This window comes from Bombina bombina, chromosome 8, assembly GCF_027579735.1.
Source record: "Bombina bombina isolate aBomBom1 chromosome 8, aBomBom1.pri, whole genome shotgun sequence".
NCBI classification, from domain to species: domain Eukaryota; kingdom Metazoa; phylum Chordata; class Amphibia; order Anura; family Bombinatoridae; genus Bombina; species Bombina bombina.
This window is the reverse complement of record NC_069506.1, coordinates 112,152,841-112,178,818: the sequence shown is the minus strand read 5'-3', so window position 1 is coordinate 112,178,818 and position 25,978 is coordinate 112,152,841. Positions and strand designations below refer to the sequence as shown.

Here is a 25,978-nt window from a genome sequence, read left to right as displayed (position 1 = left end):
AAAGTTTGCCCCTTGAAAGGTATATTAAGTAATTTGGACTTAGAAGTTACATCAGCTGACCAGGATTTTAGCCACAGCGCCCTACGTGCCTGAATGGCGAATCCTGAGTTCTTAGCCGTAAGTTTGGTTAAATGTACTACGGCCTCCGAAATGAATGAATTAGCTAGTTTAAGGACTCTAAGCCTGTCCGTAATGTCGTCCAGCGTAGCTGAACTAAGGTTCTCTTCCAGAGACTCAATCCAAAATGCTGCCGCAGCCATAATCGGCGCGATGCATGCAAGGGGTTGCAATATAAAACCTTGTTGAACAAACATTTTCTTAAGGTAACCCTCTAATTTTTTATCCATTGGATCTGAAAAAGCACAGCTATCCTCCACCGGGATAGTGGTACGCTTAGCTAAAGTAGAAACTGCTCCCTCCACCTTAGGGACCGTTTGCCATAAGTCCCGTGTGGTGGGGTCTATTGGAAACATCTTTCTAAATATTGGAGGGGGTGAGAACGGCACACCGGGTCTATCCCACTCCTTAGTAACAATTTCAGTTAGTCTCTTAGGTATAGGAAAAACGTCAGTACTCGCCGGTACCGCAAAGTATTTATCCAACCTACACAATTTTTCTGGTATTGCAACAGTGTTACAATCATTAAGAGCCGCTAAAACCTCCCCTAGTAATACACGGAGGTTCTCCAATTTAAATTTAAAATTTGAAATATCTGAATCCAATCTGTTTGGATCAGAACCATCACCCACAGAATGAAGCTCTCCGTCCTCATGTTCTGCAAGCTGTGACGCAGTATCAGACATGGCCCTAGTATTATCAGCACACTCTGTTCTCACCCCAGAGTGATCACGCTTGCCTCTTAGTTCTGGTAATTTAGCCAAAACTTCAGACATAACAGTAGCCATATCTTGTAATGTTATCTGTAATGGCCGCCCAGATGTACTAGGCGCCATAATATCACGCACCTCCCGGGCGGGAGATGCAGGTACTGACACGTGAGGCGAGTTAGTCGGCATAACTCTCCCCTCGCTGTTTGGTGAAATTTGTTCAATTTGTACAGATTGGCTTTTATTTAAAGTAGCATCAATACAGTTAGTACATAAATTTCTATTGGGCTCCACCTTGGCATTGGAACAAATGACACAGATATCTTCCTCTGAATCAGACATGTTTAACACACTAGCAATAAACTTGCAACTTGGTTACAATCTTATTTAACAAAAACATACTGTGCCTCAAAGAAGCCCTAAACGATTAAATGACAGTTGAAATAATGAACTGAAAAACAGTTATAGCATCAATCCTTAAAAACAACACAACTTTTAGCAAAGGTTTGTTCCCATTAGTAAAGTAACAATAATTAAATTTGAAACATAAAAATTACAGAGCAACGTTTTTAATCACAGTCAATATATAAGTCTCACAGCTCTGCTGAGAGAATCTACCTCCCTCCAAAGAAGTTTGAAGACCCCTGAGTTCTGTTAGAGATGAACCGGATCATGCAGGAAATACAAGAGTAACTGACTGGAATTTTTTGATGCGTAGCAAAGAGCGCCAAAAACGGCCCCTCCCCCTCACACACAGCAGTGAGAGAGAAACGAAACTGTCACAATTAAAACAAGCAACTGCCAAGTGGAAAAATAATGCCCAAATATTTATTCACTCAGTACCTCAGAAAATGCAAACGATTCTACATTCCAGCAAAAACGTTTAACATAATAAATACCTATTAAAAGGTTTAATGTACTTTTAACAGAGTAATTCCGGTGAAATACCATCCCCAGAATACTGAAGTGTAGAGTATACATACATGTCATTATAACGGTATGGCAGGATTTTCTCATCAATTCCATTCAGAAAATAAAAACTGCTACATACCTCAATGCAGATTCATCTGCCCGCTGTCCCCTGATCTGAAGCTTTTACCTCCCTCAGATGGCCGAGAAACAGCAATATGATCTTAACTACTCCGGTTAAAATCATAGTAAAAACTCTGGTAGATTCTTCTTCAAACTCTGCCAGAGAGGCAATAACACGCTCCGGTGCTATTGTAAAATAACAAACTTTTGATTGAAGTTATAAAAACTAAGTATAATCACCATAGTCCTCTCACACATCCTATCTAGTTGTTGGGTGCAAGAGAATGACTGGGAGTGACGTAGAGGGGAGGAGCTATATGCAGCTCTGCTGGGTGAATCCTCTTGCATTTCCTGTTGGGGAGGAGTTATATCCCAGAAGTAATGATGACCCGTGGACTGATCACACATAACAGAAGAAATAAATCTAATAGATTGTATATTATAATTTCTTAAGTACATTATATTGTGGCCACAATTGTTTTTTTATATATATGTTTTATCTCTTTTGAAACACGGTTTTTTATATTGATTCATTGTATTAAAGTACACATTTTTAACATATCCATTTGTATTCTTAATTCTATCCCAGCTTATTATCTAATGAGCATCACTCTCATTACCTTTGATACATTCTTTTATTTTATATAATCTAACTGTTGTGGGAGAATAACGGGATAAAGAGAGGTGGCTTTGGGATATATATTTTTAACTCTAGGGTCAAGAGTCTCATACTTATTCTAAAAGAAGACCTTGCAAGTCTCGACCCAAAGGGAAGAGACCACCCCTTGCAGGAGCTCAACACTCCAAAGAGCAGGGCCACAAAAGGACACTAGAGCTAACAGGCGTCCAAGCCACCTTAACATGACTGTGCTTGAAAGTGCGACTAATCCCCCTTAAGCACACAGGGCGCTGCTCATTTTATCAACCTCGAAAGGAGGAAAGGCTGAGTAGACCTCGCCGGGGATTGAACTAGCAACCCTCGGTTTGCTACAGTACAGAGTATCCACAGAGCATTAGTATGCTGAGCTAGCTGTCCAGCTAGCCACGAGCTCCAGACACAAGGGGAACAGTGAGGACAAGTCACCCGAACAGAGCAACATCAAGCCTCCACATCACCTCAGATTCGAAGTCAGAGGACAGGAAAACATGGGTTTGGATGCCACCTGGATGGCAAAACCTGAACCATATGAATGGAAAACCACTAGGACCTCTTCCCAAGAAAGAGATGCAGAGCATTCCCAACACCGGGAAAGGACCCCTAACCGGAGCTCAAAAAGACCTCACTGTCTAATGTCCCGAAAAAGGAACAACCAACTCCCAAAGGGAATCCAAGTCCCCCGAAGGCGACCCATCCACAAGGAGAAACGGACAATCCAAGAGGTCTCAATGAAGAAGAGAACCACTAAAGGAACAAGTCCAAAAAGGACAATTTCCTAAAGCAACAATGCCCCGACCGTCTGAAAGAGGCATCAAACCCTCTAATTTTCCCACCGCGTGGGAAGGAATACTTTAGGTTCCGAGGGTATCGGAAATAACAGAGAGTAACGCAGCAAAATTCACTGATCCAGTCACCAGAGAGACGGCTATTTAGGACTGAAACAATCCTGAAAGCCGCACGGACATGCAAGTCCTCTTGAGAATGCTTAGCTGAAACTTGTAAAACAAATAACAAGAACATAAATAATGTTAAGAGCACTCGGCACTCCAACCTGACCAGCAAGGTATAATAGGCGCCATGTGTCTAAATAAGCCGTGAGAAGAAGATCTGAACCCAAGCAGGACGAGCCTGACACCAGGGTCATAACTGCCAAGCTGGCTAAATCCGCCCTCAGAGAGGGAGGAAGAAAAACAGACAAACATGGGACTAACGTGTCCTGAACAACTTCCGTAGAAGTAAACAGCTAGTATCGATCCCAGAGATTTTTAAGTTCCCACAGGAAACATAGTATGAAAAAGAAATAAAATTCATCCTAACCGGATAAAATAAAATAACAGGCAACCCTAGGGTTAACGCCCAAGAAGAACAGAAAGATCCCAGGACCAGCCTAACTGAAACCCTGTTTTTCCAACAAAACTGGGAAGGATCTCGATAATAAGACTTAAAGAAGATTACTTCATCCCCCCATGTCTAACGAGGTGAGCCATTCGAAGGAGGAGACTGATGAGTCCCATAACCGAGAAGGATAGGGTCCCCAAACAGCTCAAAAACGTGTCAATCAGGCACAAGCACAATTGCAAATAAACATCTGGACTTTGTAGACGAGCAAGCGCCAAAAGTATGTAAAGCGAAAACGTGCCACAACCTCTGGGGGGAACAATCCACCCTCCGAGGAGGAAAACACATAACCTGGGTTACCCGCATGTGTAGTAGTAGTAGGGAGCTGGCTCAGCAGTCCCATGAATCCCCGAGCCCGAGGAACAAGGCGCTCTAAGAAGGCCTAAAGAACATAACTGACTGACCTGAGTCAATAGGGCCAATTCGCATTCGTCACAGGAAGAAGAATCTGAATCAGAAAGTTGAACAATCTCAACATCAGCATCCTACATAACTGAATAAAGGATACCAAGAAATGTACTATATATAAAACAATTTAAACGGCACCTGACACCCACAATGGCTGGGGCACTCACCACCTCCTATGAACCAGACACCAGCAGACTAGAATTCTCCGTCGCCACACAGTCAGGAATGCGGAAATGGGAAACCAGAACGTAAACACGCCCGGTCACAAGGTGAACCGTACAGTCCAAAAAAAGTGCGCCCAACCGTAAGGTCACGTCACTTCGAAAGGCTGTTATGTTCCAAAAAGCCACAAGCCCAGTTAACACTACACATACGCAGATTGAATCACATAACAAACATGATTAAAACCCCCCCTGTTCAATAATCCCCCTCAGGAGATATTAACCCTTGATTCCAAGATACTAAAGGAGTCCCTCTGAGACCCTGTAGTTTTCATGTGAGCTCGCAGGAACAAATGAGTTACAGTACAATCATGAAGAAGTTTGAAACAATCTTACCGGAATCTACGTCGTGGAACAGGAACACGGCCCTTCAAGTGTGATGGATAGTAGTCTCGCCTCCGCCATGGACTTGAGAGAGGGAAGCAGGCAGCAAAGCAAAGTTTGAAAATGCTGATTGCTTGTGGAGTTGTTAAAATGAGTCGGATGGTTTCGCAGAAACACTCTTCCTGCATCTCCGAACTCTAACTTTCATCCAAGTCCTCACTGAGAGACTGACAGGAAAAGTACTACCCTCCATAAGAGACGAAAACAAACTTCTGACACTTCTCTGCCAACCTCCTGGGACGAAAGGCAAAGAAAGACTGGGGGATGAGGGAAGTGGGAGGAGTATTTAAGCCTTTGGCTGGAATGTCTTTGTCTCCTCCTGGTGACCAGGTTCTTATTTCCCAAAAGTAATGAATGCAGCTGTGGACTCTTTCCATTTATGAAGAAAATAGATCCCTGGGTTGAAATGGTGTGAATGTGCTTTTTAAAGGGATGTTAAACATTGTGTTTCAGTGTTGTAATAAAAAAGGCACTACGCAGTTACTTTGATCAAAGTCATTGCAGTATGTATTATTTATCTATTTAAACAGATTTTACCTTTTATTTACTTGTTTTTATACTACACTTGTGCTTCCTGTCTAGGGTTGCCACCTCAGCCATGTTTTTCTGGACACTTATTAGTTACACATGCTGCAGGGTATCCAGGGAGAAACATGAATAGTGCTGTCCAGGATCACTATTCGTGTGCTGTTCACGGGGTACAATTCATGTTCCCCTCTGCACACCCTGCAGTATGTGTAACTCATAAGTATCCAGGAAAACATGGCCGCTGTGGTAACTCTATTCCTGTCACAGCCCAACAAAGAGGAGGAGAGCCTTTGCAGGAAGTTTTATCTCAGCCTGATGTCATTAAACTTTTAGACTAGTAAATAAACTAGATAACAGGGAGTCAGATTTGCTGATGCCCAGAACTGACAGAATAAATTTAGGTTTTGAAAATCCTCTGCTCTTATAACACTGGGGGCAGAGCTACACTGAGAATTGCTAATTTTGCAGGAAAACATTTATTTGCTGTTTTTTTTTTTCACAATCTGTTTCTTTTAATATTTACTTTGATTTAACATATTTGTTTTTAACAAAGGAGCACTGTTTAATATCCCTTTAAATATGAGGTTACAAATTAGGATAGTTATGGCCGTCTTCCTAACACAGCGGGGTCACAAATAAATATTTTAGAAGCCTTAAGGGCCGCACATACATTTTTAGCTATTACACTTTTTTCTTTTTTTTGGGGGGGGGGGGGGGTCATAAAAACTATGACATATTTTTAATATGTTTTTCCTCAGGCCCACAAGAACTAGAGCAAAAGGCCACACACGGCCCTTGGTCTGCAAATTGGCCATTACTGATCAATATATCCTATTTATGATATCATTGTTGCCTTCTATATTTTAAAAGGTTTTTTATTTTTTTATGATCTAGAATCAGAATCTGTATTTAAGACAGCAGACAAGATGCTGCTTAATGAGATATAACCAGTCTGTTTAATTGTTGTAATTAAAAAAAAGCACTAAGCAGTGGGTTAAACTTAAAGGGACAGTCAACATTAAACTGTCATGATTCAGATAGAGCATGCAATTTTAAACAACTTTCCAATTTACTTCGGTTATCTATTTTGTTTAATTCTCTTGGTCTTTTGTTGAAAGGCATACCTAGGGAGGCACAGGAGTAACAATGCACCATTGGGAGCTAATTTCTGATTGGTGGCTGCACACATTGGCTTACCAGATGTATTCAGCTTGCTCCCAATAGTGCATTGCTGCTCATTTAATAAAGTAAGCCAAGAAAAACAGAATTTATGTTTACCTGATAAATTACTTTCTCCAACGGTGTGTCCGGTCCACGGCGTCATCCTTACTTGTGGGATATTCTCTTCCCCAACAGGAAATGGCAAAGAGCCCAGCAAAGCTGGTCACATGATCCCTCCTAGGCTCCGCCTACCCCAGTCATTCGACCGACGTTAAGGAGGAATATTTGCATAGGAGAAACCATATGATACCGTGGTGACTGTAGTTAAAGAAAATAAATTATCAGACCTGATTAAAAAACCAGGGCGGGCCGTGGACCGGACACACCGTTGGAGAAAGTAATTTATCAGGTAAACATAAATTCTGTTTTCTCCAACATAGGTGTGTCCGGTCCACGGCGTCATCCTTACTTGTGGGAACCAATACCAAAGCTTTAGGACACGGATGATGGGAGGGAGCAAATCAGGTCACCTAGATGGAAGGCACCACGGCTTGCAAAACCTTTCTCCCAAAAATAGCCTCAGAAGAAGCAAAAGTATCAAACTTGTAAAATTTGGTAAAAGTGTGCAGTGAAGACCAAGTCGCTGCCCTACATATCTGATCAACAGAAGCCTCGTTCTTGAAGGCCCATGTGGAAGCCACAGCCCTAGTGGAATGAGCTGTGATTCTTTCGGGAGGCTGCCGTCCGGCAGTCTCGTAAGCCAATCTGATGATGCTTTTAATCCAAAAAGAGAGAGAGGTAGAAGTTGCTTTTTGACCTCTCCTTTTACCGGAATAAACAACAAACAAGGAAGATGTTTGTCTAAAATCCTTTGTAGCATCTAAATGTGCAACAAACGTTCCTTCTTCGAAACTGGTTTCGGACACAGAGAAGGTACGATAATCTCCTGGTTAATGTTTTTGTTAGAAACAACTTTTGGAAGAAAACCAGGTTTAGTACGTAAAACCACCTTATCTGCATGGAACACCAGATAAGGAGGAGAACACTGCAGAGCAGATAATTCTGAAACTCTTCTAGCAGAAGAAATTGCAACCAAACACAAAACTTTCCAAGATAATAACTTAATATCAACGGAATGTAAGGGTTCAAACGGAACCCCCTGAAGAACTGAAAGAACTAAGTTGAGACTCCAAGGAGGAGTCAAAGGTTTGTAAACAGGCTTGATTCTAACCAGAGCCTGAACAAAGGCTTGAACATCTGGCACAGCTGCCAGCTTTTTGTGAAGTAACACAGACAAGGCAGAAATCTGTCCCTTCAGGGAACTTGCAGATAATCCTTTTTCCAATCCTTCTTGAAGGAAGGATAGAATCTTAGGAATCTTAACCTTGTCCCAAGGGAATCCTTTAGATTCACACCAACAGATATATTTTTTCCAAATTTTGTGGTAAATCTTTCTAGTTACAGGCTTTCTGGCCTGAACAAGAGTATCGATAACAGAATCTGAGAACCCTCGCTTCGATAAGATCAAGCGTTCAATCTCCAAGCAGTCAGCTGGAGTGAGACCAGATTCGGATGTTCGAACGGACCTTGAACAAGAAGGTCTCGTCTCAAAGGTAGCTTCCATGGTGGAGCCGATGACATATTCACCAGATCTGCATACCAAGTCCTGCGTGGCCACGCAGGAGCTATCAAGATCACCGACGCCCTTTCCTGATTGATCCTGGCTACCAGCCTAGGGGTGAGAGGAAACGGCGGGAATACATAAGCTAGTTTGAAGGTCCAAGGTGCTACTAGTGCATCCACTAGAGCCGCCTTGGGATCCCTGGATCTGGACCCGTAGCAAGGAACTTTGAAGTTCTGACGAGAGGCCATCAGATCCATGTCTGGAATGCCCCACAGTTGAGTGACTTGGGCAAAGATTTCCGGATGGAGTTCCCACTCCCCCGGATGCAATGTCTGACGACTCAGAAAATCCGCTTCCCAATTTTCCACTCCTGGGATGTGGATAGCAGACAGGTGGCAGGAGTGAGACTCCGCCCATAGAATGATTTTGGTCACTTCTTCCATCGCCAGGGAACTCCTTGTTCCCCCCTGATGGTTGATGTACGCAACAGTTGTCATGTTGTCTGATTGAAACCGTATGAACTTGGCCCTCGCTAGCTGAGGCCAAGCCTTGAGAGCATTGAATATCGCTCTCAGTTCCAGAATATTTATCGGTAGAAGAGATTCTTCCCGAGACCAAAGACCCTGAGCTTTCAGGGATCCCCAGACCGCGCCCCAGCCCATCAGACTGGCGTCGGTCGTGACAATGACCCACTCTGGTCTGCGGAAGGTCATCCCTTGAGACAGGTTGTCCAGGGACAGCCACCAACGGAGTGAGTCTCTGGTCCTCTGATTTACTTGTATCCTCGGAGACAAGTTTGTATAGTCCCCATTCCACTGACTGAGCATGCACAGTTGTAATGGTCTTAGATGAATGCGCGCAAAAGGAACTATGTCCATTGCCGCTACCATCAAACCTATCACTTCCATGCACTGCGCTATGGAAGGAAGAGGAACGGAATGAAGTATCCGACAAGAGTCTAGAAGTTTTGTTTTTCTGGCCTCTGTCAGAAAAATCCTCATTTCTAAGGAGTCTATTATTGTCCCCAAGAAGGGAACCCTTGTTGACGGAGATAGAGAACTCTTTTCCACGTTCACTTTCCATCCGTGAGATCTGAGAAAGGCCAGGACGATGTCCGTGTGAGCCTTTGCTTGAGGAAGGGACGACGCTTGAATCAGAATGTCGTCCAAGTAAGGTACTACAGCAATGCCCCTTGGTCTTAGCACAGCTAGAAGGGACCCTAGTACCTTTGTGAAAATCCTTGGAGCAGTGGCTAATCCGAAAGGAAGCGCCACAAACTGGTAATGCTTGTCCAGGAATGCGAACCTTAGGAACCGATGATGTTCCTTGTGGATAGGAATATGTAGATACGCATCCTTTAAATCCACCGTGGTCATGAATTGACCTTCCTGGATGGAAGGAAGAATTGTTCGAATGGTTTCCATTTTGAACGATGGAACCTTGAGAAACTTGTTTAAGATCTTGAGATCTAAGATTGGTCTGAACGTTCCCTCTTTTTTGGGAACTATGAACAGATTGGAGTAGAACCCCGTCCCTTGTTCTCCTAATGGAACAGGATGAATCACTCCCATTTTTAACAGGTCTTCTACACAACGTAAGAATGCCTGTCTTTTTATGTGGTCTGAAGACAACTGAGACCTGTGGAACCTCCCCCTTGGGGGAAGCCCCTTGAATTCCAGAAGATAACCTTGGGAGACTATTTCTAGCGCCCAAGGATCCAGAACATCTCTTGCCCAAGCCCGAGCGAAGAGAGAGAGTCTGCCCCCCACCAGATCCGGTCCCGGATCGGGGGCCAACATTTCATGCTGTCTTGGTAGCAGTGGCAGGTTTCTTGGCCTGCTTTCCCTTGTTCCAGCCTTGCATTGGTCTCCAAGCTGGCTTGGCTTGAGAAGTATTACCCTCTTGCTTAGAGGACGTAGCACTTTGGGCTGGTCCGTTTCTACGAAAGGGACGAAAATTAGGTTTATTTTTGGCCTTGAAAGGCCGATCCTGAGGAAGGGCGTGGCCCTTACCCCCAGTGATATCAGAGATAATCTCTTTCAAGTCAGGGCCAAACAGCGTTTTCCCCTTGAAAGGAATGTTAAGTAGCTTGTTCTTGGAAGACGCATCAGCTGACCAAGATTTCAACCAAAGCGCTCTGCGCGCCACAATAGCAAACCCAGAATTCTTAGCCGCTAACCTAGCCAATTGCAAAGTGGCGTCTAGGGTGAAAGAATTAGCCAATTTGAGAGCATTGATTCTGTCCATAATCTCCTCATAAGGAGGAGAATCACTATCGACCGCCTTTACCAGCTCATCAAACCAGAAACACGCGGCTGTAGCGACAGGGACAATGCATGAAATTGGTTGTAGAAGGTAACCCTGCTGAACAAACATCTTTTTAAGTAAACCTTCTAATTTTGTATCCATAGGATCTTTGAAAGCACAACTATCTTCTATGGGTATAGTGGTGCGTTTGTTTAAAGTGGAAACCGCTCCCTCGACCTTGGGGACTGTCTGCCATAAGTCCTTTCTGGGGTCGACCATAGGAAACAATTTTTTAAATATGGGGGGAGGGACGAAAGGAATACCGGGCCTTTCCCATTCTTTATTTACAATGTCCGCCACCCGCTTGGGTATAGGAAAAGCTTCTGGGAGCCCCGGGACCTCTAGGAACTTGTCCATTTTACATAGTTTCTCTGGGATGACCAACTTGTCACAATCATCCAGAGTGGATAATACCTCCTTAAGCAGGATGCGGAGATGTTCCAACTTAAATTTAAACGTAATCACATCAGGTTCAGCTTGTTGAGAAATGTTCCCTGAATCAGTAATTTCTCCCTCAGACAAAACCTCCCTGGCCCCATCAGACTGGTTTAGGGGCCCTTCAGAACCATTATTATCAGCATCGTCATGCTCTTCAGTATCTAAAACAGAGCAGTCGCGCTTACGCTGATAAGTGTGCATTTTGGCTAAAATGTTTTTGACAGAATTATCCATTACAGCCGTTAATTGTTGCATAGTAAGGAGTATTGGCGCGCTAGATGTACTAGGGGCCTCCTGAGTGGGCAAGACTCGTGTAGACGAAGGAGGGAATGATGCAGTACCATGCTTACTCCCCTCACTTGAGGAATCATCTTGGGCATCATTGTCATTGTCACATAAATCACATTTATTTAAATGAGAAGGAACTCTGGCTTCCCCACATTCAGAACACAGTCTATCTGGTAGTTCAGACATGTTAAACAGGCATAAACTTGATAACAAAGTACAAAAAACGTTTTAAAATAAAACCGTTACTGTCACTTTAAATTTTAAACTGAACACACTTTATTACTGCAATTGCGAAAAAATATGAAGGAATTGTTCAAAATTCACCAAAATTTCACCACAGTGTCTTAAAGCCTTAAAAGTATTGCACACCAAATTTGGAAGCTTTAACCCTTAAAATAACGGAACCGGAGCCGTTTTTAACTTTAACCCCTTTACATTCCCTGGTATCTGCTTTGCTGAGACCCAACCAAGCCCAAAGGGGAATACGATACCAAATGACGCCTTCAGAAAGTCTTTTCTATGTATCAGAGCTCCTCACACATGCGACTGCATGTCATGCCTCTCAAAAACAAGTGCGCAACACCGGCGCGAAAATGAGGCTCTGCCTATGATTTAGGAAAGCCCCTAAAGAGAAAGGTGTCTAAAAAAGTGCCTGCCGATATAATCTTATCAAAATACCCAGATTAAATGATTCCTCAAGGCTAAATATGTGTTAATAATGAATCGATTTAGCCCAGAAAAAGTCTACAGTCTTAATAAGCCCTTGTGAAGCCCTTATTTACAATCTTAATAAACATGGCTTACCGGATCCCATAGGGAAAATGACAGCTTCCAGCATTACATCGTCTTGTTAGAATGTGTCATACCTCAAGCAGCAAGAGACTGCTCACTGTTCCCCCAACTGAAGTTAATTCCTCTCAACAGTCCTGTGTGGAACAGTCATGGATTTTAGTAACGGTTGCTAAAATCATTTTCCTCATACAAACAGAAATCTTCATCTCTTTTCTGTTTCTGAGTAAATAGTACATACCAGCACTATTTTAAAATAACAAACTCTTGATTGAATAATAAAAACTACAGTTAAACACTAAAAAACTCTAAGCCATCTCCGTGGAGATGTTGCCTGTACAACGGCAAAGAGAATGACTGGGGTAGGCGGAGCCTAGGAGGGATCATGTGACCAGCTTTGCTGGGCTCTTTGCCATTTCCTGTTGGGGAAGAGAATATCCCACAAGTAAGGATGACGCCGTGGACCGGACACACCTATGTTGGAGAAATAAAGCAAATGTGATAATAGACGTAAAATGGAAAGTTGTTTAAAATTGTATGCTCTATCTGAATCAAGAAAGAAAAGTTTTAAGTTTCTTGGCCCTCTAAAAGAATAGAAATAGAGTCTTCTCCTATAATGCCGAATGAGGTTGAAGAATACATGGCAAGGGATCTGAGACCATTCCTCCATACAGAACCTTTCCAGATCCTTCAAATTTCGAGGTTGACGTTGGTGGACTCTCCTCTTAAGTTCACCCCACAGGTTTTCTATGGGGTTCAAGTCAGGGGACTAGGATGGCCATGACAGGACATTGATTTTGTGGTCAGTAAAACATTTCTGTGTTGATTTTGATGTATGTTTTGGATCATTGTCCTGCTGGAAGATCCAACCACAGCGCATTTTAAGCTTTCTGGCAGAGGCAGTCAGGTGTTCATTTAATATCTGTTGATATTTGATAGAGTTAATAATGCCATATATCCCCACAAAATATCCAGGTCCTCTGGCAGAAAAACAGCCCAAAACATTAAAGAACCACCTCCATATTTAAGTAGGCATAAGGTACTTTTTCATATGGCTATCTCTCTGTGTGAGTCAAACCCATCTCTAGTGTTTATTGCCAAAATGTTCTATTTTGGTTTCATCTTACCATAGAACCCAATCCCATTTGAAGTTTCAGGAGTGTCTGGAAAACTGAAGATGCTTGAGTTCATTTTTGGATGAGAGTAAAGGCTTTTTTCTTTAAACCCTTCCTAACAACTTATGGTGATGTAGGTGACGTTGGATTGTAGTTTTGGAGATTTTCTGACCCCAAGACGCAACTAACTTGTAATATGTGTGAAAGTTAGTTCGGACACAATATTTCTTATGGTTACTCACACTAACCATAGTGCGGCACTTGTGATCTAGGCCTAAGTTTTGCTTGTACAAAAGTTTGGGTACCATTACAGATGATCCACTAGAGATTTCTTTGTAAGGTCTCAGACCCTTAAAGGGACAGTAAGCACCCTGTAATCAGAAGACTTTTCCACTCTCTATAGACAACAAGGCTTGCCACGTTCATTATGTTACTAAAAAGTTCATTGTTTTGCCATTGTTATCTGCTAAAGCCAATTAGATACGGATATGTGACAGGGTTTGCATTGAGAAGTCTATAGGGTGCATTAACAGCTTTAAGAATTAGAAAATACACATTTTTTTAGATACATTTTATGAAAAGGGGCACAAAAATAATGAAAAGTTGTTTTACTCCCAACATTTTATATAAAAATCTCAAGGTGTTCACAGTGTTATGACCTTCATTGTAAGTCAATTGACATTTCCAGAGCTTAATACATTCTCTGGGGCCAATTTAACAAATGTCTGTCCGACATGATCCGATCAGCGGATCATGTCCGACAGACATTGCTGAATGCGGAGAGCAATAAGCTCTCCGCATTCAGCATTGCACCAGCAGCTCTTGTGAACTGCTGGTGCAACGATCGTATTCGATCAGGTTGATTTCATGTGATCTCTGTCCGCCTCCTCAGAGCAGGTGGACAGGTTATGGAACAGTGGTCTTTAGACCGCTGCTTCATAACTGGTGTTTATGGCGAGTCTGAAGGCTCGCCAGAAACACGGCTCTTCAAGCTCCATACGGAGCTTGATAAATGGGTCCCTCTGAGTCTTGTAACCTCTCAGAATGTTGTGTTTAAAGGGACACAAAACCCAACATGTTTTTTATTATTCAGACAGAGCATACAATTTTAAACAACTTTCCATTTTACTTCTCTTATCAACTGCTTCATTCTCTTGATATCCTTTGTGGAGGAAGCAGTAATGTACTACTGGGAGCCAGCTGAACACACCAGGTGAGCCAATGACAAGAGGCATATATGTGTAGCCACCAATCAGCAACTAGATTCCAGTATTGCATAACTGCTTCTGAGCCTGCACAGGTATGCTTTTAAACAAAAGATAACAAAGGGGATAAATGGGATCCTCTAAGCAGCAATTGAGGATGACAAAATAAAGATAACTGACTGACTGCAGAGACCAGATCTGGAAAACCAACAGAACTGCTCAAAGACTGATCAGGAAAACACAACAAAAAACCAATGTCACTGTAAAGGACCTGCAGGAAGATTTAGCTGGCACCAGAGTAGTGGTGCATTAGTTTGTTGTGCAGTTATCCTTGCACAAACACGATCTGCATGGAATAGTCAGTAGAAGGAAACCTTACCTGCAGTTTCACACAATACACAGATAGGCAAGAGGCATTTTAGAACCAATCAAACTCATTAGTTACAATCACCAACGCTATGTTTGGGAAGATAAGGCAAAGCATTTGAAGAAAAGAACTGTTGCCAACTGTTAAACATGATGGTGGATCTATAATGGATATATTATGCTGTGGGGTTGTGTGGATGGGTAAAGAGAAGAAATGATTCTACTAAATGTCAACAAATCGTAGAAGCTAATGTCCCATAATCAAAATGTTGTAAATGTTGTTCTTTAAAGGGAAATGAAAGCCAAAGTTTTTCTTTCCTGATTCAGACAGAGCATAACATTTTTAAAAAGGTTTTCAATTTACTTCTGTTATCAAATTTACTTTGTTTTTACGTTATTCTTTGTTAAAGAGACATCTGTATATGTAGCGTGCACATGTCTGGTGCAGTACGTGACAGGAAACAGGAAACGCATATTCTTGTTTGGAAGAGAGGGGGTGATAGAGACAATAGATTGAATAAGAGGGAGGTATACTGGATCTTCTCTCTGCAAATTGTTCCCCATTAGGTCTTAATATACAAAGACATTTGGATCTTTCTGAGATTAGTATCTTGATACATTATAATCTTAATATTATTTAGTCACTATATATTTGAGCAATGTTTAAGTGTCATTATTAAACTAGTTTAGCTATAATATTGTTATCAATTGTTCCTCACGGTCCATGGTGAGGAAGCAGAAGATAACTGTTTTATAAAATGTGCATATGTCTTTAAATGATCAGTAAATACAGTGTCTGAGACTCTGCAAAGCAGTGAACAAGCGAACAAAATGCGTCTGCATTGGAGTCTCCGCTCCTCTGCTTCCCTTTGATACTTTATTTTTTTGCGGATTGTCAATGTGTTTGTTTTTAAAGCTTTTACAATAAACTTTGGAACCTTTACTTGGAGTAGCCCTCTCTCTGTGTATTATGCGCTGGTACTTATGGACCCTGACAGAAAACACTGCTGCCACCTACTGTTCTTGAAAGTGAATAACATAAGAATAAAACTTGCCATAAATTGCTCCGGTCATGTGCATTTTGCTACATATTCTTACCTGCTTTCAACAAAGGATACCAAAAGAAGAAAGTAAATTTGGTTACAAAAGTAAATTGAAAATTATTTTTAAATTTGTTTACTCTGTCTAAATCATGAAAGAAAATTTGGTTTATTTTTGTCCCTTTAATGGGATATAAAACCCAAAATGTTTCTTTCATGATTCAGATAGAGTATGCAATTTTAAACAACTTTCTAATTTACTTCTATTATCAGTTTTTCTTCATTCTATTTGTATCTTTTGTTGAAAAGCAGAGACATATGCTTAGTAGCCAGTCCATTTCTGGATCACTATATAGCAGCAGTTTTTCAAGAATGTTATCCATTTGCAAGAGCAGTAGATGGCAGCACTATTTACTGTTATGAAGTGCTCCAGATGTCTACCTAGGTATCTCTTCAACACAGAATATCATGGGAAGGAACCAAATTTGATCAAAGAAGTAAATTGGAAAAAAAATTAAAAATGGTATAATTTGTCTTCATGGGTTTCATATCCCTTTAAAGGGACAGTCAACACTTAAATTATTTTAAGTTGTTTAAAAAGATAGATAATGTTTTTACTACCCATTCCCCTGCTTTGCACAACCAACATTTTTATATTAATAAACTTTATAACATTCAAACCTCTAAATGTCTGCCTATTTCTACGCCACTATAGACAGCCTCTTAATCACATGCTTTTTTATTTGTTTTTCACAACAGGAGACTGCTAGTTCATGTGGGCCATATAGATAAAATTGTGCTCACGCCCGGGGCTTCTGCACAACACAGCTAAAATGCAAGTCAAAAGATAATAAATAAAAAGTCATGTGATCAGGGGGCTGTCAAAAGAGACTTAGATACAAGGTAATCCCAGACGTTAAAATATATTAATATAACCATGTTGGCTGTAAAAAACTGGGGAATGGGTAATAAAGGGATTATCTATCTATCTGTCCCTTTAAGCAATATTTTCTCTGATATATCGTTGTCAGCTCTGTATATAACTAATAATGACACAAGTAACTGAAACCTAATCGTTTTCTGGTTTCCAAAACAGAAAAGTAAACACTATAAAAGTGATGAATTCCAGAAATATTAATCTAAGGTTTCACAGAACAAAATACACGTGACATTTTATCTATAACTTAAGTTAGGATGATATTTGATACGTAGTTGATGTCTTTATTTTTTCTGTAAATGTGGAGGTTTGAATATTGTCACTAAAACATCAGAACCAACACTACACCAGTTCCCTTACTGAAATGAAGGCGGGCGTGAATCACCGATGCCCACAGTTCTCTCGATAGGTGGAGGAAGGTCGGTGCGGCTTTCTGTGCTTTGTGATCCACCATCTGAGTGTGAGCTTTCTGCCAAAACCAACTGTATATGGAAGGAAAAAAGGCTTTACCATTACAGAACGAATACAGATGCAATGTAGAAAAAATGTACATAACATGACTGATTATACCAGGAGTCACACACTCATTACCATCTAAAGACTTGAGAATCCTAATGCCTAAGGTATTATTGTGTAAATAAAGTAATTATCTGAAATACATCTTATCCTATGTACAGTATATTGTATTTTTTACATTATACATACTGTGCTGTACAGTATTACCTTAACAGCCTTTGCTAAGTACGTATATACTATGGTGTTAACATAACGTCCAAATCACATAACGTCCTATTTCACAAAACATATTGTGGAAGTTTAGTGACACTTCATTTTCAATGCATCACTTTTAGTGATATATCCAAATACTTCTTAAGAAAGGGGCATAAATTATTCACAGAAGTGACATGGGTAGATTTCTGTGTGCTACACAGATCCATATGGGTGCTAGCTACTTTGTCACCACTATGATTATAGAATTATAAGCAAAAGAAGCCAGTGTAATGCAAATGCTAATAAATCCCTAGCACTAATCCTAACTCTAATCCAAATAAGTTGCACTATTCCTAACTCTAATCCCAATAACTAGCACTAATCCTAACTCTTATCCCAATCCCTAGCACTAATCCTAACTCTAATACCAATCCCTAGCACTAATCATAACTCTTATCCCAATCCCTAACACTAATCCTAAACTCTAATCACAATCCCTAGCACTAATCCTAACTCTAGTCCAAATCCCTAGCACTAATCCTAACTCTAACCCCAATCCCTAACACTAATCCTAACTCTAATCCAAATAATTAGCACTATTCCTAACTCTAATCCCAATAACTAGCACTAATCATAACTCTTATCCCAATCCCTAACACTAATCCTAACTCTAATCACAATCCCTAGCACTAATCCTAACTCTAGTCCAAATCCCTAGCACTAATCCTAACTCTAACCCCAATCCCTAGCACTAATCCTAACTCTAACCCCAATCCCTAACACTAATCCTAACTCTAATACAAATCCCTAACACTAATCCTAACACTAATCCCAATCCCTAGCACTAATCCTAACTCTAATACAAATCCCTAGCACTAATCCTAACACTAATCCCATATGGGTGCTAGCTACTTTGTCACCACTATGATTATAGAATTATAAGCAAAAGAAGCCAGTGTAATGCAAATGCTAATAAATCCCTAGCACTAATCCTAACTCTAATCCAAATAATTTGCACTATTCCTAACTCTAATCCCAATAACTAGCACTAATCCTAACTCTTATCCCAATCCCTAGCACTAATCCTAACTCTAATACCAATCCCTAGCACTAATCATAACTCTTATCCCAATCCCTAACACTAATCCTAAACTCTAATCACAATCCCTAGCACTAATCCTAACTCTAGTCCAAATCCCTAGCACTAATCCTAACTCTAGTCCAAATCCCTAGCACTAATCCTAACTCTAACCCCAATCCCTAGCACTAATCCTAACTCTAACCCCAATCCCTAACACTAATCCTAACTCTAATACAAATCCCTAACACTAATCCTAACACTAATCCCAATCCCTAGCACTAATCCTAACTCTAATACAAATCCCTAGCACTAATCCTAACACTAATCCCAATCACTAGCATTAATCATAACACTAATCCCAATATCTATTACTAATCCTAAATCTAACCCAAATCCCTAGCACTAATCCTAACTCTAATCACAATCCCTAACACTAATCCTAACTTTAACCCCAATCCCTAGAACTAATCCTAACTCTAATACCAATCCCTAGCACTAATCCTAACACTTATTCCAATCCTTGTCACTAATCATAAATCTAATCCCAGCCCCTAACACTAATCCTAACTCTAATACTGATCCCTAGCACTAATTCTAACACTAATCCCAATCCCTACCACTAATCCTAACTCTAATCACAATCCCTAGCACTAATCCTAACTCTAACCCCAATCCCTAACACTAATCCTAACTCTAATACAAATGCCTAACACTAATCCTAACACTAATCGCAATCCCTAGCATTAATCCTAACTCTAATAAAAATCCCTAGCACTAATCCTAACACTAATCCCAATCACTAGCATTAATCCTAACACTAATCCCAATATCTAGCACTAATCCTAAATCTAACCCAAATCACTAGCACTAATCCTAACTCTAATCACAATCCCTAGCACTAATCCTAACTCTAACCCCAATCCCTAGCACTAATCCTAACTCTAACCCCAATCCCTAGCACTAATCCTAACTCTAATACAAATCCCTAGCACTAATCCTAACAATTATTACAATCCTTGACACTAATCATAAATCTAATCCCAACCCCTAACACTATTCCTAACTCTAATACTGATCCCTAGCACTAATTCTAACACTAATCCCAATACCTACCACTAATCCTAACTCTAATCCCAACCACTAGCACTAATCCTAACTCTAATCCAAATCCCTAGTACTAATCCTAACCCAAATCCATAGCACTAATCCTAACTAATCTCAACCACTATCACTAATCATAACTCTAATACCAATCCCTAGCACTAATCCTAAGTCTAATCCCAATCCCAACAACTAATCCTAACTCTAACCCCAATCACTAGCACTATTCCCAACTCTTACCCCAATCACTAGCACTAATTCTAACTCTAATCCCAATATCTAGCACTATTCCTAACTCTTACCCCAATCACTAGCACTAATCCTAACTCTTATCACAATCCCTAGCACTAATCCTAACTCTAATACAAATCCCTAGCACTAATCCTAACACTAATCCCAATCACTAGCATTAATCCTAACACTAATCCCAATATCTAGCACTAATCCTAAATCAAACCCAAATCCCTAACACTAATCCTAACTCTAAACACAATCCCTAGCACTAATCCTAACTCTAACCCCAATCCCTAGCACTAATTCTAACTCTAATACCAATCCCTAGCACTAATCCTAACAATTATTACAATCCTTGGCACTAATCATAAATCTAATCCCAACCCCTAACAATAATCCTAACTCTAATACTGGTCCCTAACAGTAATTCTAACACTAATCCCAATCCCTACCACTAATCCTAACTCTAATCCCAACCACTATCACTAATCCTAACTCTAACCCCAATCCCAATAACTAATCCTAACTCTAATTCAAATCCCAAGAACTAATCCTAACTATAACCCTAATCACTAGCACTAATCCTAACTCTAATCCCAATATCTAGCACTATTCCTAACTCTTACCCCAATCACTAGCACTAATCCTAACTCTAATCACAATATCTAGCACTATTCCTAACTCTTACCCCAATCACTAGCACTAATCCTAACTCTAATCACAATATCTAGCACTATTCCTAACTCTTACCCCAATCACTAGCACTAATCCTAACTCTAATCACAATATCTAGCACTATTCCTAACTCTTCCCCAATCACTAGCACTAATCCTAACTCTAATCCCAATATCTAGCACTATTCCTAACTCTTACCCCAATCACTAGCACTAATCCTAACTCTAATCACAATATCTAGCACTATTCCTAACTCTTACCCCAATCACTAGCACTAATCCTAACTCTAATCACAATATCTAGCACTATTCCTAACTCTTACCCCAATCACTAGCACTAATCTTAACTCTAATCCCAATATCTAGCACTATTCCTAATCCTAACTCTTACCCAATCACTAGCACTAATCCTAACTCTAATCACAATATCTAGCACTATTCCTAACTCTTACCCCAATCACTAGCACTAATCCTAACTCTAATCACAATATCTAGCACTATTCCTAACTCTTACCCCAATCCCTAGCAGTAATCCTAACACTAATGATAATCCCTAGCACTAATCCCTAATGCTAACACGTTTTGCAGCCAGATACCCATCATTATCATGTTCCCTTAAATGGACACTAACATTATCCATTACATTTTAAGTAGCTCTTTCATTTCACAGTTGTGCACAAAACCACTTGAAAAATTTTTTTTCAAGATGAATAATTTATTCTGTGACCACTGTGGTAAGGTAAATGTTGCTGTGGGAAGACAGTGAAGTTCTATCCCTTCGCAACCATCTGAGCTCTTCTGTACATACGCACTAATGTTGCTCGACAGCAACATGCAGGCACAGGATCAACATAAGACTGCAGAGCCTCTCAATTTATACAGACTCAAACTGCCTCAACCAGCATTGCAGAAAATAAAAAGAAAGTGCCCTATTGAGGGGTTAAGAGAGATGGTGAGTAGTTTATAATAAGCACATATTTTCTACACAACTAAGTAGAATACACAATGCATCACATCCATGTCTATTTAAAAGGACATCATTGTCAAATCAAAATTTGTGATTCGGATAGGGAATAGTATTTTCTGAAACTTTCCAATTGAATTTGTTCTCTTGGTATCCTCTGGTAACACTTAGCTTCATTTCATGAGGTAGACTGAGGAGCATGCACGTGTCTTCAGTGCTATATAGAAGCTGTTTTTGCAACAATGTTATACATATGTACTAAAGACAGGTGCACAATCCGTAGCCTGCATTGAATATTCTAACTAAAAAGAATTTACTGCTGAGATCACATTTTGCTTTACGGTAATCTTGAGGTATTTCACAGAAATCTAGCAAAGTTTAATTGTAGACTTTCTTAACTGAAAAGATAAATAAAGTGACTGTGCTTGCACATGCCAGATGCACGCTTCTGTGCAAGGCCTGGGACAAGCATTTCGACTGGATTGGATGTGGCTACTAAGAAAATTGTGAGGTAAAATATCTTCCTTTTTTCATTTGAGATGTTGTGATATTTTCTTAAGTTAATAAAAAGATATGAAGCGGAGCAAAAAGTTGTGAAAAAAAATAAAATCCAATATTTATTGTTTATAGATTAAAATGGGAATACACATAATGGTAACAAGGGTTTGTCAGAACACAGCTGACGCGTTTTGGCTACCTGCCGTTGTCAAAGCTTAAAAAAGGGGTATTAAGTCCCACTCCTTATAGATACAGACTCGCCCTTATTGGTTGTTTGTGACACACCTCCACCCAATCATTCTAACTCCTTTTCGGTTAATAATGGGAGGAGGCTAGTAGTGTATAAACTATGGTGTGCTGCTTAACAATTGAAGTCGTCTCAAGGATGGGATTAAATTTAAATCACACTAAACCTAGTTAGGTTTGGATTACGTAACGTTATAATTCAAGGTTAATGGAAACCAAGTTTCATACCTATGATATTGATATTTTATTGACGAACCATACGGCTTATACATGCCACTGGACTTATCATAAGGTTAACACGTTTAACAGCGCACATCTATTGTTGGGCATACCACTCTTAGGGTTACTTAAATATACTTGGCTATATATCCCTTGCAGAGTTTTTGTGTTACTAGGATACCCTTCTCTTTTTATTATACGTGATATTTTCTTGTCTTCTTTTTACAGATACGCTGCATCACTATCAAGTGATTCAACATTTGGTTATCGCGTCCCTTTAAGTTTCAACAAAAGATACCAGGAGAACAAGATCAATTTGCAAACAGAAATAAATAGGGTTGTTGTTTTTTTTTTTTAAACTGTATGCTACATCTCGATAATGAAAGTTTAATTTTGGCTTCTATGTCCATTAAAAGGGGTCTGATGCAGAAGTAACCAGATTTGGTCAGTGTTGCTATGTTTATTCCATATCCATTTAAAATACAAACACATAGATTAAATTATATATTAATTATAATATAAAAAATCCTGAAACTTTATAGGGACAGTCAACTCCAAAATTGCTATTGTTCAAAAAGATAGATAGTCCCTTTATTACCCATTCCCCAGTTTTACACAACCAACACAGTTATATTAATATACTTTTTACCTCTGTGATTACCTTGTATCTCAGCATCTTCTGACAGCCCCCTGATCACATGATTTTTTATTATATATATATTTTAGCCAATTAGTGCTGTGTTGTGCACAACTTCATGGGCGTGAGCACAATGTTATCTATATGGCCACATGAACTAGCAGTTTCCTGTTGTAAAAAGCAAATAAAAAATGCATGTGATAAGAGGCTGTCTCTAGTAAGTTAGAAACAAGCTCAAATTTAGAGATTTAAATGTTATAACGTATATTAATCTAACAATGTTGGTTGTGCAAAGCTGGGGAATGGGTAGAAAAGGCGTTATCTATCTTTTTAAACAATAACTATTTTGGTGTTGACTGTCCCTTTAAAGCAGTTGAGATGGTCAAGATATATTATAATCAACTAGTTAATGAAGTCCACAAGCTACATTTTACCTTAATGTAAAAATTAGGAAATAAAATGAAATCTCAGTATTTAAAGCAGATTATATTATGGTGACATGTAATATATATGGCTTTCTCCCAGCATAAATTATTTATATTGCAGCCTTTTTCAGTTTGACATTGATCATTTCCTCTCCATTAGTCAATATGTTTTGAATGCGTGCACTCACCCATGACACAACACGTCCATTAAAACAAGGAAGCTTGGCGTTGTCATCTGAGATCTCTTCTTTGACCACCCTGAAAAAAAAAAATTGAAAGCGACAAGAATTAGTATTTCGACCAATTAACTCTTGCGTTGCTTAAACAAAATGTGGGCCTAGTAAAAAGTTAAATGTTAAAATTGTGCATTTAATTGTAGATTTTTCTACCAATATCATAACATCTCAAAGGGTTAATATTAGAACTAATTAAAGGGAACAACAAAATTGGAAGTTCTACATTGAATACAAATAGTGTGTGTGTGCTTTGTTTTGTGAAAGAAATGTTATTGAAGTTTTTTACAGCTATATAAAAGAGCTTCAGACATTACACATTTCAAAGGCTGCAACATATACACATACGTAGGATTGCCAGGTGTCCAGTATTCAACCGGACAGTCCAGTATTTAGCAGGCTATCCAATTAAATCATCAAAAAAATACTGGACACTTATTTTCAAGTCTATTGGGCCGATTTATCAAGAGCCGAATGGCCCCTGATGCCGTTGTTTCTGCAGCAGTTATGAAGCAGCGGTCTTAAGACCGCTGCTCAATAACTGGTCCGCTGCCTCTGAGGCTGCAGACATCAATCCGCCCGATCCTATATGATCGGGTTGATTGACACCCCCTGATTAGCCACAAATCTGCAGGGGGCGGCATTGCACAAGCAGTTCACTAGAACTGCTTGTGCAATATTAAATGCAATGTTAAATGCCGATGCTGTTGGCATTCAGCGTATCATGTCCGTCAGACTTTGATAAATCGGCCCACATGACTGTTAGCTAAAGGTAAAAGGCCTCATATGCCTAAATTTGTTACAAATATGGAGCAGAAAGAAGTAAGGGGCAGTCAAGAGTGTCAATCACTTCTGTTTACATGTGTTACTGGCAGCCAAGTGTCTTAAAGGGACACTGTAACCAAAATTTTTCTTTTGTGATTCAGAGTGAGCATGAAATTTTAAGCAACTTTCTAATTTACTCCTATTATCAAATTTTCTTCATTCTCTTGGTATCTTTATTTGAAATGCAAGAATGTAAGTTTAGATGCCGGCCCATTTTTGGTGAACAACCTGGGTTGTCCTTGCTGATTGGTGGATAAATTCATCCACCAATAAAAAAATGCTGTCCAGAGTACTGAAACAAAAAAAAGCTTAGATGCCTTCTTTTTCAAATAATGATAGCAAGAGAACGAAGAAAAATTGAAAATAGGAGTAAATTAGAAAGTTGCTTAAAATGTCATGCTCAATCTGAATCACAAAAGAAAATTTTTGGTTACAGTGTCCCTTTAAAGGAATACAGCACCTGTGAATAAAGACGCGTGTTTCTATTGCTCCTCCTATGCTGTCTTTTAAGCACCAACCGACTCAGTAACTCTGGGGGTTCAAGTCTGAAGTAACTGTTTTTTATACACCGGGGACTGTATAACTGCATCCATTTCTTGCATTAACGCTGCACTTATTGGATTACAAATACCTGCAAGTTTTAAATGGACTGTTTTTGGTCTATTTCCCCTGGTGCACCAGATAATAATAATTTTTTGGCCAGTACTTCATTAATATTGCTTTGTGTGGGATCCCCTGTATGAATGTGAATGTGTGTATTGTGCATTTGTTTAATAAATATTTACATTGTTTTTGACATACAAGCTTTTTGTAGCGTTTTTATTCAATTTTACAGTTGTGCTGGATTTACCTAGACTTTTGGGAATTTCTTATTGTGAAATCCCCACTTCCTTTTCTATGTTGTTCTCAATCGAAATGCCTGCTTAGCTGTGAAAAATAAACTTTATTGGGTTCAAGACTGGGGGGGCTGAGGTAGAGCTTTTGGGGGGCAATTTGTGACCCCCATCTATGATTTTTCCCAGCCAGATTGTCCAGTATTTTTGAGGAGGATAGCCTGTGTTTTTGTCATAACCTATGTATAAAAAGTGACGTGGAAGTGATTCATAATTAGAGGGATAGAGAGGTCAAAATTAAAATATGCATGGGTGCATTTCAATTTGAAATATAAGCATCTTTACAATTAACTTCCATCAGCAAAAATGCTTCTAGTAAGAGCTTTTACCGTTCTCCAGCGCTACACGCACATAGACTGTGAGGGCCCCAGCATTCTCAGAGAGCTAGCAGTAGGGTGTATTGTGCCAGTGAATACAATTTCTCATACATGGCACTGCTGTCACTCTGAGCAGGTGTTTAAATGCTAATGCATGGGGCACTCGCAGTATATGTGCGTATGCTGCTGGTAAA

The 25,978-nt window shown here is 39.9% G+C and overlaps 1 protein-coding gene across 3 annotated transcripts in view; it reads right to left on the bottom strand.

Moving 5' to 3' along the window:
- Positions 1 to 25,978, bottom strand: part of DVL1 (dishevelled segment polarity protein 1) — a 533,666-nt gene that overhangs the window by 293,711 nt on the left and 213,977 nt on the right. For all 3 annotated transcript variants that reach the window (XM_053690518.1, XM_053690519.1, XM_053690521.1), the window contains exons 2-3: positions 23,705 to 23,774; positions 17,087 to 17,208 (exon numbers count right to left, since the gene is read on the bottom strand). In XM_053690518.1, the coding sequence (XP_053546493.1) occupies positions 17,087 to 17,208; positions 23,705 to 23,774 (192 nt within the window). The remainder of the gene's footprint in view (positions 1 to 17,086; positions 17,209 to 23,704; positions 23,775 to 25,978) is intronic.